At 43.2% G+C, this 18,528-nt stretch overlaps 1 protein-coding gene across 1 annotated transcript; it reads left to right on the top strand.

The window, feature by feature from the left end:
- The first annotated feature begins 2,018 nt into the window (after nucleotides 1-2,018).
- Nucleotides 2,019-11,375, top strand: NGDN (neuroguidin). The gene is made up of 11 exons (XM_004054969.5): nucleotides 2,019-3,124; nucleotides 3,439-3,498; nucleotides 4,305-4,376; nucleotides 8,362-8,499; nucleotides 8,749-8,833; nucleotides 8,917-8,969; nucleotides 9,220-9,343; nucleotides 9,433-9,601; nucleotides 10,397-10,553; nucleotides 10,700-10,757; nucleotides 11,204-11,375. The coding sequence occupies exons 1-11, from the start codon at nucleotides 3,113-3,115 to the stop codon at nucleotides 11,221-11,223; spliced, it is 948 nt and encodes a 315-aa protein (XP_004055017.1). The 5' UTR covers nucleotides 2,019-3,112; the 3' UTR covers nucleotides 11,224-11,375.
- Nucleotides 11,376-18,528: the final 7,153 nt, after the last annotated feature.

Here is an 18,528-nt window from a genome sequence, read left to right as displayed (position 1 = left end):
AAATTTCTCTCACCTTTCTGCTAGGAGCTAGCCGTAAAAAATATTCTCTGACTTCCTCATTTGATTGTCAGTCATAAATCCTCATTTTGGAGGGATCCTCCCTGTAAACCAGAAAGTATCTGAAACAGGTCTCAATCAATTTAGCAGTTTATTTTGCCAAGATTAAGGACGTGTCTGGGAGTGAGGTTTGTGCCTTTCTCCAAAGATGACTTTCAGGGCTTCACTATTAAAAGGGGAAAAGTAGGCTGGAGGAGAAAGAGGGAGGGTACACTGATTCACATGTTGCAAGAGAAAAGGAGCAGGTAGAGGAATAGTCAGTTGGTATTTGTCTCAGGCTCAGTAAATCGGCACACAAGATAAGGTGAACACACAGTAAATACTTGTAGAGATATTTAACATTTTATCTGTAGCTATCCGCTTAGGAACAAAAGCAAAGGCAGTTGCTTGCATGACTCTGTTGAGCTTAATTTTTTTCTTTTGGCATAGTGAACTGGGGTCCCAAGTTATTTTCCTTTCGCATTCCCTATACCCCAAAGGATTGCTATCTAGAGAGGCTAAGAAAAATCTGGACAGGCCTTGCTGGGATTCCCCCCTCAGTCTAGTTCTGTCAGATCATACTCTTTTTGTCCTATCACATTTCTACACGCTGTCCATTCTTCATCAAACCTAACCATAAAAATGGAATCTTCATTTCTGAAGGCTCCCGTGTCATGTAAAACTTTAAATAAATTCATCAAACTTTTTTCTTGTTAACTTGTCTTTTGTTATGAGTGTCTTCTATGACCCTTATGATGGGTGAGGAAAGGTATCACACTTTTCTGCCCCTATAGTTGACAAGTATTTTATTTTTTTAGAGATGGGGTCTCCCTCTTTCACCTTTTTTTTTAGAGATAGTGTCTTGCTCCGTCACCCAGGCTGGAGTGCAGTGGCATGATCATGGCTCACTGCTGCCTTGACATGGGCTCATTCTCCTGCCTCAGCCTCCAGAGTAGCTGGGACTACAGGCTCAAGTCACCGTTCCTGGTGGACAATTATTTTAATAATCAAGGCCGGGAGCAGTGGCTCATGCCTGTAATCCCAGCACTTTGGGAGGCCGAGGCAGGTGGATAGTGAGGTCAGGAGTTTGAGACCAGCCTGGCCAACCATGGTTTAGTAGAAACCCCGTCTCTACTAAAAATACAAAAAATGAGCTGGACATGGTGGCGGGTGCCTGCAATCCCAGCTACTCAGGAGGCTGAGGCAGGAGAATCGCTTGAACAGGGAGGCGGAAGTTGCAGTGAGCCAAGATCGCGGCACTGCACTCCAGCTTGGGCAACAGTATGAGACTCCGCCCAAAAAAAAAAATGCCGGGCGCGGTGGCTTACGCCTGTAATCCTAGCACTTTGGGAGGCTGAGGCGGGCAGATCACGAGGTCAGGAGATCGAGACCATCCTAGCTAACATGGTGAAACCCTGTCTCTACTAAAAAAAAAAAAAAAAAAAAAAAAAAAAAAAAATCAGCCGGGTGTGGTGGCAAGTGCCTGTAGTCCCAGCTACTCGGGAGGGCGAGACAGGAGAATCGCTTGAACCCGGGAGGCGGAGGTTGCAGTGAGCCAAGATGGCGCCACTGCACTCCAGCTTGGGTGACAGAGCGAGACTCGGTCTCAAAAAAACCCAAAATATGGCAGTGCAATTTGTTTTCTCATTGCTATCATAAAGCATATGAACAAACTAAATTTCAAATTCCCCGAAAAGGAAAAGTTTATAGCTGATCTAATTAGACAGGTCCGAAAATTTATGTAGAAACAGAAACTTTTCATAATACAAATCTTGATAAAACATTACAAAAGCTACTGGATAATTGACTAAGTATGCTGCAACAGCGTCCTGAGCTTCCACAGTGGGCTTGAAGCAGCAAATAAATGTTAGAGGAGTGGGGACTGAACACCCTCCTGCCTTCTTGAATCCAGCAAGATCTAGATACCAGGATTTCCTTACCCCACCTGCCCAGATACAGGTGTTATTCTTAATTCCAAAAGACAGCTTCGAGTCGGTAAGATCTGATTTCTAGACCCAGCTCTGTTGGACGAGTTGTGAACAAAAAATTATACACTATCATTCACCCTTTCGGTGCTTTATTTCCTAAGGCATGGGATGGGAACAATGAGTATCCGTCCAACCTACTTCACCAGCTTGTGAAAAACTAGAGTGAGAGAACACATCTGAAAGCACTGGGTAATGATGAGGCAGGTTATACTGAAACATGCACTGCCAGAGTTTGAACCAAGTTCTGCTGAAGACATGTGTGACCGCGGTCAGTCATATAAATATGAACGGTTCCCCAACTTGTAAAACGTATTCTTTTCATGTCCGCCAACTGGTAGGAGCGAGGAGTGTCGGGGCGTTATTGGAGCCGTTTCTCAGCGCTCCACAGTGCACACCAAGAGGGCAGGTGTCCTTGCACTCGGTTTCTAAACTCTGGCTCTGGGCTTCTCTAGCCTCGCTCTCTTATTTACAGATGAAGAAGGCTCAGAGACCGAGTGACTTGTCCACGGTCACACAAGGAGTACTGTTACAGAATCGATTCCAGGGCCACCGGGTCTGGGAGGCATTTGGCGCGGTGGCTGTTGGATGAGCAGCCAGCAATGGCGGCTCTGCAACGTCGGCACCGCAAAGCAAAGCCGAGGCTCATCACCTAGCGGCCGGTTCAGGCACTACAAGAAAAGTGCCGTGATAAAAGACTCTGGGTGCTGCGGCAGACGGGAGCCAATACGCGCTAAGTTCGCTTTGCTAATTTCTTTTTTCTATTGGTCCTTCCAACTGTCAATCAATTATTTGCCTGTCTCTTATTGGCTGGCCGTCAATCATTTTACTCAGTCTACCAATCACACGCTCCTTGCCAAGTGCTTTTTTTTTCGTCCTGACGTCTCTTTCTGAGTCTGACGAATTTAGCCAGTTCCTTTATTCCATTGGCCAGATCAGACTCCTCCTCTCGTTTATCCTGTTGGGGGCGGAAGTGAGAAAGCCCTTATTCGTATTGGCTTAGATTTGCAAGGGGCAGTTGTCTATCAAATCTATCAAGACGCCCTTAGCGCTCAGGAAGTACGAAACCGGAAGGGGTGGGCTTTGCGAAGATGGCGGCTCTGGTGAGTTTGGTGTGGTTTGTCCCTCGCGTAGCTATTGTGGAGTTTTCCTTTGCCTTCAGCGGTTGGAGGCAAACTGTTGATACCAGGGAAGGGTGGTGATGAAAGTTGCTTCAGGGAGGCGGCCTCCCTAGAGTTACCGTTCCTGTCCAGTAACCCAAGGGGCTGGCTTTAAGGCGAGTCTGTGAACCCGAGTGTGAAGGCCCCGAGTCTGGGTGTCTGACGGAGAGAGGGCAGTTTCCCACCCTAGACTTTCCGCTTTCTTATAATCCTGAGGAAAGAATGACTTTTCTTTACGCCTCCTCTCCCTTCTGTAGGGGGTGCTGGAGTCAGACCTGCCAAGTGCCGTGACACTTCTGAAAAATCTCCAGGAGCAAGTGAGTAGTGTCGCCTCTGGAATAAATTAGTCACGGATTGGCTTTGAGTTTGTGTACTTCATCTCAAAACTTTGGTGATTGAGATACGTGAATGCTTCCAAAAATCTTAAGAGTAAAGTGATGTAATCAAAACCTTTGCACGCCAGAATTCTAAGTAATTGATTCTGCACCCAAGGGAATACAAGAAACTCCAAAAAGAAATTATCTGAATAGTTTTCCTTTATTCATATAGCTAAGGAAACCAGTGCTTGGAATGGTAACATGACTTGCCCTTTGGGTGCCCAGGTAATACACACTTATATACGGATGCTTGTCGACTTAACGATGGAGGTTATGGCCTGATAAACCCATTGTTAATTCGAAAACCTCATAAGTCGAAATTTAGGCTTGATGCCGCTGCCCAGCATCACGAGAAAAGGACGGTTTCTACCGAATGCATATTCCTTTTACACCCTCGTAAAGTGGAAATTAAGTCATAAGTCGGGGAGTCATGTAGTTCTATGCATTGTTAAGTTCAACTAGTACAAACAAAATTATAGTCCTTCAGTCACTACTCTCTCAGTCCTTTTCTCCTCCCTGTGGTTCAGTAAAAGATGGTCTCTTCTTTAAGAAGTGGAAAAATTTTTTTTTTTTAACTTTTTGAAGAACCATCTCTCCTATGCTTTCCCAGAAGTGAGAAGATAGTACTATACTTTAGACAGTGTTTCAGATAATTTTTAGGTGGCATTGTTTAGCTTTTGCTCTTCACAGTTTGCAGACATGATTTGATATAGTCTAGTCACTTGTTTTATTTGGGCTAATTTCAGGTGATGGCTGTAACTGCACAAGTGAAATCACTGACACAAAAAGTTCAAGCTGGTGCCTATCCTACAGAAAAGGTAAGATGTACTCAAACAGTAAGCATCCCCTGACTTAATGTTCTCAGTAGTTCTTTCATTGTATGTTTATTGTGTCTTATATATCCTAAGTGCTCGAGCTTCAAACATAAATATGATCCAGTTTCTGTGCTGAAGTCTAGAGGGAAGACAAAGCAAAGCAATAGATGTAAGTGTTAATAGTAGCAGTCACATTACAGAGTTATGAGTCTCCAGCCAAAGAGAAGGATTAATCAACTGCCAGAAGAGCAGAGGGATTCAGGACAGGCTTCCCAGAGGAGGTGATAGGATTTTGAGGAATAAATGGGAGGGACAGAAAGAAGGAACATGTGCAAAGGCACAAAGGCCTGAAAGTATGGTGATAAGGGAAAGGAGTAAGTCATTTTTGTGATAGGACATACTTTCTGTGTTATGTGTGGTGGGGGTAGGAAATAAGATTGGAAAAGTAGTCACTCTGAAGATTACTGTAGGCCAACTGAGGAGTTACTTTCAGATTTCATCTAATCTAAGACACTTATTAATTGGGACATATCACTTATTGTATATATTAAGAAAAAATGTGACAGGCTGGGCATGGTGGCTCATGCCTGTAATTCCAGCACTTCAGGAGGCTGAGGCTGGAGGATCGCTTGAGCTCAGGAGTTCGGGACCAACCTGGGTAACATAGTGAGACCCTGTCTACAAAAGTTAAAAATTAGCCGGGCATGATGGCATGTGCCTGTAGTCCCAGCCACTCGGGAGGCTGAGGCCAGAGGATTGCTTAAGCCTGGGAGGTTGAGGCTGCAGTAAGCTGTGATTGCGCCACTGCATTCAGCCTGGGTGACAGAGCAAGACCCTGTCTCGAAAAAAAAAAAAAAAAATTGCTTATGACATAATACCAAGATGCCAGTGACTGAAACATGCATCCTGATTTCAGAGATGTTAAAATATGAAAACGATGTGCATCTTAAAATTGAAATATGCGCCTGTAATCCCAACACTTTGGGAGGCCAGAGTGGGAGGATTGCTTGAGCCCATGGGTTTGAGACCAGCCTGGGCAATGTGGTGAGACCTGTCTCTATAAAAAAAAATTAGCTGGGCGCAGTGGTGTGTGTCTGTAGTCCCAGCTATTCAGGAGGCTGAGGTGAATGGATCGGTTGAGCCCAGGAGGTCGAGGCTGCCATGAGCCACGGTTGCACCATCGCACTGCAGCCTGGGCAACAGAGTGAGACTGTCTTGAAAAAAAAAAAAAAAAAAAAAAAAAAATGGCCAGGCTAAGAAGAAAAGGTGGCTCACACCTATAATTCCAGCACTTTGGGAGATTGTGGCGGATGGATCACCTGAGGTCAGGAGTTCGAGACCAGCCTGGCCAACATGGCAAAACCCCATCTTTACTAAAAATACAAAAATTAGCCGGGCATGGTGGCGTGTGCCTGTCTGTAATCCCAGTTACTTGGGAGGCTGAGGCAGAATTGTTTGAACTCAGGAGGCAGAGGTTGCAGTGAGCTGTGATCATGCCACTGTGCTGCCGCCTGGGCAGCAGAGCAAGACTCCATCTGAAAAAAACAAAACAACAATTAAAATATTGTAGTTTTCAAATTAAGGTCTGGTAGAATCTTCTCAGGGATTACTGGTTGGGGGCAATGTGGAAGAACAACTCTGGACCTCTCATCCCTACTTAACTGGAAAACTCTGGTATTATCTGTTTTTATATATTGAGCTTTTGTCCTAAGATATTTAAGCCAAATATTCTATGGGTAAATACAAGTATGAAAATCATTGTAATAAGAGTCACTGAAGGAGTTTTAAGCACAGGAGTTACAGCAGATTTGTGCTTACAGAAAGATAACTAAAAACAGCATTCAAAATATATTCCCTTGTCTTTATCATTCAGTTATGTTCTTATTGTCCATTTTTATTTAAAGAAAATTTAAATCTTTGTTTTTCTCTCATATGCTTGTAGCTCAGTTTGAATTTGACAATGCCCAAGCACATCGGAAGAGCCTGCTTCTCAAATTCTTACCTGTTTTTGTCCTGGGTACCATGCTTTTTTGTTTTGTTTTGTTTCGTTGAGATGGAGTCTCCCTCTGTCGCCCTGGCTGGAGTGCAGTGGCACGATCCTGGCTCACTGCGGCCTCTGCCTGCTGGGTTCAAGTGATTCTCCTGCCTCAGCCTTCCGAGTCGCTGGGATTACAGGCGCCCGCCGCCACTCCTGGCTAATTTTGTATTTTTAGTAAAGACGAGGTTTTACCATGTTAGCCAGGCTGGTCTCGAACTCCTGACCTCAGGTAATCCACCCACCTCGGCATCCCAAAGTGCTGGGATTACAGGTGTGAGCCACCACACCAGGCCTTGGGTACCATGCCTTGAACCATTTCAGTGCCTTTTGGAGATGGATGAGTTGCCAGCATCTTTCTTAGATCACTATATATTTGTTTGTTTATTGAACAAATACATATTAACTTATCTTTTTGACCAAAGACTTTTACTAGGTGCTTTATAGGTTACAAGGTTCTTTCACATTATCTTATTTGAGCCTCATAATTATTCTTTGTGGCAGGGAGTAAATATTGTACGTATTTTACTGATAAGACTGAGGTTGGCCTGGCGCAGTGGGTCACGGCTGTAATCCCAGTGCTTTGGGAGGCTGAGGCAGGTGGATCACAAGGTCAGGAGTTAGAGACCAGCCTGGCCAACATGGCGAAACCCCGTCTCTACTAAAAATACAAAAAATTAGCCGGGCGTGGTGGGAGGCACCTGTAGTCCCAGCTACTTGGGATGGTGAGGCAGAAGAATCACTTGAACCCAGGAGGTGGAGGTTGCAATGAGCCGAGACAGTGCCACTGCACTCCAGCCTGGGCGACAGAGTGAGACGCCATCTCAAAAAAAAAAAAAAAAAAAGAGGTCACAAGGTTAAGTGACTTACTCAATATTTGACTACCAAACACCTAATTCAGAACTTAAACTCAGTTTGTGGACTCTAAATCCTTTGCTCTCCTTCTATACCACAGTAGTGTTGATCTCAACAGCTTAGCATGTTGGCTTAAAGACATCCAGGGATGAGGTGTTGGAGTCAGATTGAGTTTGAATCTTAGCTCTACTTGTATTACTGTGTTATCTTGGCCAAAGTATTTAACCTCTCTGAAATAGGTTTTCTCAGGGCTGTGAAGTTTGGAAGATACATAAAAGCCCAAAGAAAAAAATGAAAAATCAGTATAATCACCACTCTGAGATAACCACTGTGGTAATATTTTTGAGATTTTTAAAATTATAAGAATAATATATGCAACACTTTTTCACAGTCTAAAGTACACCATTTCTTCCTTTTCCTCATCTCACCCTAGGGGTAGCAGTTACTTGTGTGTTGTCTTGTAGACATTTTTCTATGTGTATAAAATGTATTCATCATATCCCCCCCCACACACACACTTTCACAATTGAAGTCATATTACACTTTCTACAACTTGTGGTGACATGGATTTAATTCGATGTCATTATATATAAATCATTGTTTTTACCTGTATCATATAATTCCATTGTATGGGGGGAAATTGGTAATTACTTTGATAAAATTAATTTAAAACTTGGCAGTCTGTGGAGACATTTTTGATTGTTAGAGCTTGGAGGGGCCATCCATGGGAAGAGGCCAAGGATGCTGCTGGAAACCTACAATGCCCAGGACAGCCCTCAACATAAAATGTTCTGACTTCAAATGTCAGTAGCTCTGAGATTGAGAAACCCTGTTATAGTCTTTTTTGGGGGGGTAGTTTATTGATTTTCCTCTTCTCATTGTCTTCTATTAATTCTCTGAGCGTTGTTTCTCTTGTATTAGCATAACTTTCTTATTGGCCATCTTAGGCATAGCTACTTCTTGAGACTATTCTAGATACCTAATATGAACTGATTGGGAAAATCTCGAACTTGGAAAAACATCCTGTTTACCCTAGGCTTTCATCTGGTTCTTTGGCTAAAACCAAATCTGTTTTTCTTTCTGTTTTGTTCAACTCAGGGTCTCAGCTTCTTGGAAGTGAAAGACCAGCTGCTGCTCATGTACCTTATGGATTTGACCCACCTCATTCTGGACAAAGCCTCAGGAGGATCTCTTCAGGGACATGATGCAGTTTTGAGACTGGTGGAGATTCGCACGGTATGAAGCATTTGGCTTCTTGGAGTTTTAGGTTTCTAAATTTTGAGCTCCAAGGGTATCACACAGTAGCTCTCATTTAAGTGAGTCTTCTCATGTTTAAGGAAACCAAATGAGAAAAGGTATTTTTCTATTCATTTGCTCTACTTTGTACATATTTTAGGTGCCTTATGTGGCACCTTAATATAGGGACTCTGGTGTGTGCTTCATTTTGGGAAGGAAATATAATCCTGATTAACTACCATGTTGTAGGTTTTGGAAAAGCTTCGTCCCTTGGACCAAAAGCTGAAGTATCAAATTGACAAGCTGATCAAGACTGCAGTGACAGGCAGCCTTAGTAAGTGAGGAGACCATCATGAAGTTGTGGGGACCATCAGAAAGTTCCAAATTTTGTAAAATTCACTGGGTTATTTATTTCAGGTGAGAATGACCCACTTCGTTTTAAGCCTCATCCCAGCAATATGATGAGCAAGGTAAGGGGTTGTATTATTCTCCTGATTTTTTTCTGAGGCATCTATACCTAGATGAGCCTCTTGGTGATCCTGGATCCCCTGGGATTCTCTTAGGACTTGATTTTCCAACTTGTGTGTTAGAATGCTGAGTTTGAGATTCCCTTTTTTCCCTTTTTATATTCCCACCTCCCCAGGGTACTCCAGCTTTGGGTTTTCTTCTCACTTATCTCATGAATGCTTCCTAAATTTGCAGACATCGTTTCTTTTGTAGTTGAGCTCTGAGGATGAGGAGGAAGATGAAGCAGAAGATGGCCAGTCTGAGGCTTCAGGGAAGAAATCTGTGAAGGGAGTGTCTAAGAAATATGTTCCTCCACGCTTGGTTCCAGTACATTATGGTGTGAACTTTGGCTGCTGCCTCCTCAGCATGAACTCTTTCTCTTCTTTTCTCTGTTCTTGGATAACCCTGCTTATTTTCATCATGTAGATGAAACAGAAGCTGAGCGGGAGAAGAAGCGTCTAGAACGAGCCAAGAGACGGGCATTGAGCAGCTCTGTCATTCGTGAACTTAAGGAGCAGTACTCAGATGCTCCAGAGGAAATCCGTGATGCTCGGCATCCCCATGTTACCCGCCAGAGTCAGGAGGACCAACACAGGTCTGAGCCCTTGCATTAGAAATTATTCCTACACTCTAGAGTCCTGTCCTCATGCTTTAGACTAATGTGACTAAGTTTGGTACCAAGAGAATTAATGTTACATAGAAAATGGAGTGAAAACTTTGGGATGATAGTTTCTAAGAATCAGGAGTTTGGAGTACAAGATAGTTCCTACTAGGAAAATTTTTACCCCAACTGTTTAGTTCAAAGCAAAAGCAGTACATTGCAATTCGACATGAGATTTGAGGGGAAAAAAAGCAGTACAAAGAGGAATATATGCAGTTCCACATAGTACAACTTTAAGATTCTGTGTTTCACTGTCACAGCTCTCACTTTTGTGCAGAAGGCAATAAAGGTAGGTTTTTATAGTGACATTGTGAGTGCTAGATAAGTTCAGGGAAGGAAAGTAGAAAAGCAGTGTAATTGAATACAGACTTGTCAACTTTGCTCAGGTGCAGTCTTTGCAGTTGATGGATTTGCATGAAAGGACACGTTTAGGGAAACCTGCTTATAGAGCTGAAATAAAAAAATTTTGGTGTAATATTTTAAATAATATTATGGATAGGCTATGGATTCATATCTAGCATGAGGGAAGTTCTAGCACAGAGCACATTTCATTGAGGAAGCTCAGTATTGAGCATTCAATATGTCCTTCCTAACTACTATGTTGATCTGCTGTGAAACTTCTTGAGAACTCCCTGAACAAGAGATGAGTAGATACTTGGGCCCAGGTTGTGGGCTGGAGCTTTCCGTCTCCATGGTCTGAGCCTGCTGGAAACTGTCTTTCTCTGGCAGGATTAACTATGAGGAGAGCATGATGGTGCGTTTGAGCGTCAGTAAGCGAGAGAAAGGACGACGAAAACGAGCAAATGTCATGAGCTCACAACTTCATTCCCTTACACACTTCAGTGACATCAGTGCTTTGACAGGGGGAACTGCTCATCTTGATGAGGTGAGGTTGAGATATGGTTGTAGTAGGATGTGACTTTCATGCTTTCAGCAAAATGTATGTGGGGCTTATTACCATGAGGAACTTGGGAAGGGATGCTGGCTCTCAGAACCACAGTGCCATTCCATCACTTCTCCATCTGTCTCCAGGATCAGAATCCTATTAAGAAGCGGAAGAAGATACCTCAGAAAGGTCGGAAGAAAAAAGGTCAGTGAACTGCTGGGACTTAGGTGATCAGGTGCAAGGTGGGGAGTACAAATTGAGTCTCTTTGGATTTGCCATTCTGGGTCTCACCAAGCCCTGTAGTATCTCTTCCATACTGGGCAATAATCTCCTTAGGTGGGCTTTTATTTTTTGCTTTCCTGAGCTGGAAATCAGCATCATTCACAAAATGAATCTCTGGATTCTACCTCTAAGGTCCCACAGCTCCTGTTCAGGCTTCCCTAAATAGAACTGATGAAGTGTCACTTGAAGGAACCATTATCCCATTTCAATTTTATTCCTACTTCTGGTCTTTTGTCCTGGGAAGATATTCAGAGTACTGCCTAGGAGACCCCACCCCTGTGAGCCCTTCCCTGTAGATGTCCTGTTTTCCTGTCCCTTTAGCTTTTCCAACTGTCCTTTGCCTCATTCTTGGTTTCCCTTCCTTTCAGGTTTTCGGAGGCGGCGGTGATTATGGGTGTACATATTTGTATATTTTTTGTCATCCTGAGATACTTCTAATTTCATTGTATATAGGTGGTTTTCCCTGGAATTCATTAATTGTTTGCTTTGGACATGTGGAAAGAGCCTTACTAATAAAATTGATTTTACTTATGAATTAAAGCCCCTTTTTGCACGTGTATTATACGACTGGAGTCGTTGGGTTTGGGATATTTTTGGTGAGCGGTTGGTGAAAAGGGAAATTTTTTTTGGAAGTGCAAAACATTTGTATTGTTTTCTTTGATAATATATTTTTCCCAAAAACTAAAAATTGGTTACGTCACAAAAAGTATTGAGAGACGAGGGTGGTATAATCAACTCTTTCAACCCATGTTGCCTCAACTTCCTGTATGATTTGTTATAATACAATACAGATTGAGATATTAACACATGAATTTTAGGTTTTATTAATGTTATCTGGGCTGGCCACCAGGTGGCATAAGTGGTTCAAGAAACTTGAGCTTGGCTGTAATCGAAAGCAAGATAGAACCTTTCCACATCAGCAAGATTATTCTTATCTCCACTTCTCTGAATGTTTTTCATTTCTTTCTGAAATAGCATGAACATAAGGCTGATCTTTGGTTAGTTACTGAGGGAGTTTGTAGAAAATAGTAGAGTGAGTAAGAAGGCTAGAGTGAAGAGTCAGTATAGTCTTGTGTTTTTCAGTCTCTGACCCCCCCCTTCAACTGAGAGTCATTTTACCAGAGTCAGTAAAGGCCAACCCTTCTATAAAGAGCTGGCAAAAAAAAAAAAAAAAAAATGCCAGCAGACAAGCAGAACATTCCTAGCTTAACAGCCAAACAAATGAAAATCCCACAGAAATAATTAGCCAAACTCAAGCCAGGAGACTGGTGGGCATTATACATCTGAGATCTTGTATTCTAATGAGAGAATAACCTCTGTTGGTGAGATATCCCACAGGCCTTGGATAATACAGAAAGTGAAAAAAGGGATAAAAAAAGATAGAAGTTGGGTCTGTAGAATTAATTCATTGGAGTTTTTAAAAAAGGCTTTGGGTCTCATGAACATCTGATTTTAGTGTCTAGTATTGCTGGGTTATATCGATAGACAAATTAATTTGGGTTATATGACTAAAACCTTGTTGATTCTGAATTTCTGAATTTGGATTTATACTATTCAGCCTGATTGGGGCAGGGGTCTTTCACTCAGCTGCCGCTTGGTAGAAAGTAGTTAGGAGACTGGACTTGTGGCTGTCTTCTGCTAATTCTGTGATCTTGGGCAAATCACTTAATATCCCTGGCCTTTAATTTTCCTCAGCTAAGAAATGAATGTATTAGACTTCATCTCTGAGATTCCCTTCAAGTCAAAGAGCCTAGAGCTTTTGTGCATGACACCAAGATGGGCTTATGTCTGGGGCCGCTAACGTTTAGTCCCTGGTAGATCTGAGAGAGTCTCACATGCCCTGGGCTCTCATACTTCTGTTTCCTCAAGGGAATCTAAACAAAGAGCCACAAGAACAGATTTAGAGACTTTTTTTCCTTTATGGCTGAACTAACTAGATGAGTGATTCAGTTCAAAAATACTTTAGTTAAAACCACTTCATTTGCTTGTTAGGACCACTATATTTGTTTCTAATTTATTAAGATTTGTGGATTATGGGAACTTCCAAGGGAAGGGAAGTGCTCTTTAAAAAACAAAACAAAACAGGTACTACCTTCTGGCCTGGTGTGGTGGCTCATATCTATAATCCGGGCACTTTGGGAGGCTGGGTCAGGAGGATAGTTTGAGGCCAGGGAGTTCAAGACCAGCATGTTTAACACGACAAGACCCTGTCTCTAAAAAAAATAAAAAATAAAAAAATTAGGCAGGTGTGGTGGTGTGTATCTGTAGTCCCAGCTGCTTGGGAGACTGAGGCAGGGGTATTGCCTAAGCCCTGGAGTTTGAGCTTGCTGTGAGCTATGATCTTACCACTGCATTCCAGACTGAATGATAGTAAGACCCATCAAAAAAAAAAAAAAAAAATTCCTGTGCTATAGGCTGAGCTAAGTGCTTTATACTTAATCTTTATAAATTTTTTTTTTTTTTTTTTTGAGATGGAGTCTCACTCTGTTGCCCAGGCTGGAGTGCAGTGGCGCGATCTCCGCTGACTGCAACCTCTGCCTCCTGGGTTCAAGCGATTCTCCTGTCTCAGCTTCCTGAGTAGCTGGGACTATAGCCACGTGCCACCACACCTGGCTAATTTTTTGTATTTTTAGTAGAGACGGGGTTTCACTGTGTTAGCCGGGATAGTCTCAATCTCCTGACCTCGTGATCCACCCACCTCGGCCTCCCAAAGTGCTGGGATTACAGGTATGAGCCACCACGCCTGGCAATCCTTATAAAATTTATGAAATCTCCATTTTACTAGTGAGGAAGCTTAGACACTTAGGGCAAACAATTTTTCCTAAGTTGGAGAACCAGTGCTTGGGGAACACTGAGGATGGAGGACTTCAGGTGTCCTGTGGTTCATGAAAATCTTAAGGGTTAAAAAATCTTTTTTTATTTGTAGGTGGTTTATAATCTAGCTCCCCCACCCTACTGCCCCATTTCTGTTACAGGCCTCGTCTTCAAAGAAACCCTAAGTTCCACAATTCTGGTCTCTTTGTGGTATACCAGTGAACACAGCAGACAAAATCCCTGCCTTTGTGGACCTTATATTAATTCAATCAAGTCTTTAATCCCAGGACATTTTGTTTTCCCTGGCTTTTAGGCATTATTTGAAAGAAGTTTCTGGTAAAAAGTTGAACTATTTCTGAGAATATTTGTACCAGAGTCATCAAACACTGTTTAGAGTGTATTGTTTGATGGAATATTACATGGATTCTCAATATGTAAAACAAGCATAAGTGGGGTTACTTTGATTGAAGTGGGAATGAGGGGTCCTGAAGTTCCATGTTCTTATGACCCCCTTTCCCCAAGATTCCTGAGGAGCTCCCAAGGAACCTTTAGAATTCCTTAGAATATAGTTTGAAAACAACTGTTAGGGTAGTAGAACAAGGGAACTAAGAACTAGAATTTTAGGATTTCGTTATGACTGTTCTGGTCACTTTTTTTCTTTCCCTTATTCCTACTAATAGATTCAGTTCTCTGATTATTCAGACCATATGAATATCGGATTTCCTCAGTATATTGCTCACAACAGATAATTTCTGGTGTTCACTAAGTAATAGCTGTCATTAATGCACACATGAGCACCTTACTTGTTTGGTTTTATCATGTGATGGTTTTGTCATGAGATAGCTTTATTCTGTAGAAGTAATTTACACCTCCGCCTTATTCTTTTCATCTTAGGGGACAGGGAAGAGAGTTTGACCAAGGCCTGTCTTTGCCTTAAAATCATTGTTTTGTTAGGATTTTATGAAGGCTTGGGGAAATGTCTATTGGGAATTCACAACAGTCTTCATAGATACCTTGTTAGGAAAACTGTGTTTTGTTTGCAGGGGAGATTATTAGTGTGTCAATTTTCAGCACCATGGAGAGTTCAAACGCTCCTCATTGCTTGGGTTGGTGAATGGGACACAGCTAAACCATAGAGCTGCATGGTATAGACCTGCCCGTTTTCAGAGCCCAGTTTGTCCAGTCTCCAGTTCTGATTGGTACAGATTGGATGAGAGTCAAACACACCCCTGAGTGTCCCCCCATCCTCCCTGGAATCTTTTAGGTCTATAAATCCCAGATTCATGCCAAGGATTTGGCTAACTTGATGGAGGTATGTGAGTGGAATCCTGCCTCCTGCTCCATTGGTAACATCATTTATCATTTATATTATGATACATGAAATTTTTACCAGCCCTTAAGAAAAACTCTGTTCCCTACTCATCTTTGCTTAGAGAACCTTGAGGGGACTTAAAGTTGCTTTTTCATTCCTTGGGCCTCGTTTTCTGCCTCTGCATGAGGAAAGGCATCAATGCTCTGGCTCTCTGCCCAGTCTTGCTTTTGTGTTTCTTTGATCTCATTGTTCAGAGGGTCTCAGAGAAGCCCCAAGAGCCATGCCTTTGCATGTTTAAGCTATTGATGCTTTTGAAATAACAGAGCGTCACTGTGTAAGAAGTGTATTAAAGGTCTATCTTGAACAAATTTGGGTCAATAAGGTGGCAGTAGTCACTGAGTCCTGAGGCCCTGACACCCCCTAAACACAAACACATTTGATGGCCATTATAGTTAAGGAAGGATGTGAGAAAGGAGGTCACACTGAGATTAAAATGGGGAGAAAAGCAATCCTTTTTGGTGGAATCCAGGAAATGCTGAAATGTGCTGGATTATATCTGTGGGAGTGTTGTGTGGGGTGTAGGGGAAGATTGCTGTCAGCTAGTGAAGGGCACTGATTGGAAACAGCAGAGCCTCAGGATTGGGGGAACAGATTCATTCATCTAAGATGTAGGTGCTAAGGTTTCTTCCAGCTAGAGTAAGCATGTGTTAAATGAGGACCAGCACTGAAAGGATAGAGTGGGGTTGGAGTGAGTAGAGATACAAGTAGGGGAAGGAGGGGCAGAACTGTGTGACGGGACCGTGGAAAGGTTGGGCTGTGAAGGGGAGGACTGCGGTTAGAGGGGGAGGGGGAGGCTGCTGCAATACTGAGCCTATCTAATGGGGGAGGGGAGGGGGAGATATTGGTGTGTGCTGCAGCTGCATTACTTCCCCTCCCCCACACTTCCCAAGAAGCCAGAGCAGTGCTGGCAAATCTGTCTTCATGTATTTATTATTATTAAAAATGTGACAGATCCTTCCTCCCTGGAAGCACAACAAATACTACTGATCACATTTCTCTCTCCCCTCCCTCTGCAGAGCTTTTGCATTCTCTCTTTCATTCCACCCTGTCCTCCCCCACTTGGTCTGTTTGGTGGGGGGAACCCTTCCCTTCTTTCCTTCTTAGACCTTGGTGGCTCCCTGGGGGTTTCTAATGGTGGTTGGGAGTTTTGAGGCAGTGCTGGGAGGAAGCAGCTGAGTGAGGGGCATTCATGGCCCCAGGGAGGCAGCTGTATTCTCTTATATCCAGTGGGGAAAGGAAATCACTTGGAAATAAAGATAAAAATCCTTTCTCCAGGTAATGAAATAAGCAGGTGCTCACATTCCTTTCAGTACCTGGTGTTCCTCCCTCTTCATATTCTTCTCTTTTCTACTGCCTGAATTCTGAAGGGGAAACCCCCTTGTAATGGAAAAAGCCAGGAGTTCTCTGTCTTCCCTCCCTTACCTTAAGTCCCTCTCTTCCCATATACAATTTATTCTTCTAGCCTGCATGTTGTGTAACCAAGAGATTTGAAGGGCAAAAGCCATGGCTTCTTCCTCCCCACCTGCACCCCAGACTCCCATGCCTAGGCAGGGACCTCTTTTGTTGCAGCCTGTAGCCCTTCACCATACCCATAGGTGGTGCTGCTGTTGCTCTGCAGGCAGGGCCCTCCCCGCCAACATCATTCCTCCCCACCGTGTCGCCCTCCCCCTTTCCCCAGCCCTCTACTGCCTGATTGTTATTCCACCAACGTCTCCTCTACAGTTCCCTTCCTCAAATTAATTTTGTGGCGCTCTTTTTTCCGCAGTGCCATCTTCTTCCCCTCCCCCAGCTCCAGCTCTCTTGCTTTCTGTCTCTCTCTTTCTCTGTCTGCAGGATCTCCATCTCACTTCCCTACCTGAAATCTACACTCTTCCCTACTCCCTTTCTTTTTCGTTATCTGTTCTACCCCTGACATCTTACAGATGACTCTCCCAATGAAAGGGGGCTGTAGATGAGGGTGGCTTAGAAGAGAACAGGGTGAGGAGAACTGAGGGGTCAGTACCGAAGAGTAGGTGGGAGAATGACGAGGCTCTACAGGGGAAACATGATGGGAGAGAGAAGATATCCTTTGCTGTCCGCATCTATTCAATTCCTGGATTTGGATAAGGAGAGTTCACTTGGCAAGCGATCGATCCTGTGTTATCTGAATCTACAGATTTGGGTTCTACATGCTGGGAAAATGGGAGCTAGGGAATAGCAAGAATTCAGATAATAATGGCTCATCCAGAAACTTTTGGATTAGATTGCTAAGGATACCTCTACTTTCGTTATCCTGTGTTTTGAAGACTGGAGGAGATGTCCTGTTACTGATCTTTTGTGTCCTCAGAAGGTTCTTTCCAGGACAGTTGTGACACTTATGTGATGGACATCCTGGCTCTCTGGTCACTGCTGAGCACAATTCTGGCTGCAGGACCTTGGCTCACTCTTGTAGTCTGCTTCCTTTTTTTGTCATTCCATGTCGTTCCTTTATCACAGCTGAATTTACCTGGTTGCCCCATTCAGCCCACAGTGCCCTGTATTGTTTAGCCTTTCCAGAATATGCCCAAACTCTTTAGACTGTTAGCTCTTGCCTCATCTCGCTTCTTAACTTTATTTTGGAGACCTTTCGTTGTGAGACCAGTACCCCACAACCAGCTAATTCAGCAGTGTTTTTTATTGTAAAGTTATCCAATTTCTAGGATGGCTAATTTTTCTCTTACTGGACTATTCTTTATGAATTAGTAGCATCCAGTTACTCCCTGGATGGTAGTGCTGAGTCTGACTTCTGTATATCCTAGGAATAGGCCATAATATGGACCTCTTTCCTTGATTCCCTGGTGGGAGGAGATCTTCCTTAGCTTAAGTGGCAGTCCTAGAATGGCTGGCTTCCATTTCCTCAGCATGTGTGAGTCAAGACTGACTCCTGGACTATGGGGAGAGGCAGAGTTTGCCAGAGCCACGGTGAAAAGCAGGGACTAGAACACCAACCCCTCACCTTACTGTCTGAGCCATGGAAGTGCCTGTGGAGCCCTGTCTTCTTGCCTACCTCTCCTGCCTTCCTAAGGTGCATACATGTGTTGGTGGAGGCAGAGGCCGGTGGCCTCTTCATTTCCTCAGCTGATTTTCCTGTTTCCTTTCTTAGAGATCTTTCTTGCTCTATTCAGGGGACTGTAGTTAGGGTCATGGTTTCATGTAATGTAGACAGTGATCTCTGTTTAGGTCCCTCTTTTAAAAAGCAAGATCCAATAAATATTTGTTGCAGTGAATGGTAGAGACTTAGCTGCTTTAGCATCCTTGGGGAGAGCAGTAAATTGAGTTTTGACTATTTTTTTTTCTAGATACTTACATTGCTGTGGCTAAAATTGTTTGATTTTTGTTTTCTTTTGCTTGAAGGCCCTATAGGGGGAAATGATTTATCTAAGCCTATTCAAATAAGTCATTAGCAGAGCTGGTATTAGAATTTGTTTTCTCTCACATCCAGGTCTGACTTTTCCTTTACTACCCCTTAGAAACCAATGTCTCCAATTC

Source organism: Gorilla gorilla, chromosome 15 (genome assembly GCF_029281585.2).
Source record: "Gorilla gorilla gorilla isolate KB3781 chromosome 15, NHGRI_mGorGor1-v2.1_pri, whole genome shotgun sequence".
NCBI lineage: Eukaryota > Metazoa > Chordata > Mammalia > Primates > Hominidae > Gorilla > Gorilla gorilla.
The sequence above is the reverse complement of the archived record's forward strand: the minus strand, read 5'-3'. Positions and strand labels throughout refer to the sequence as shown.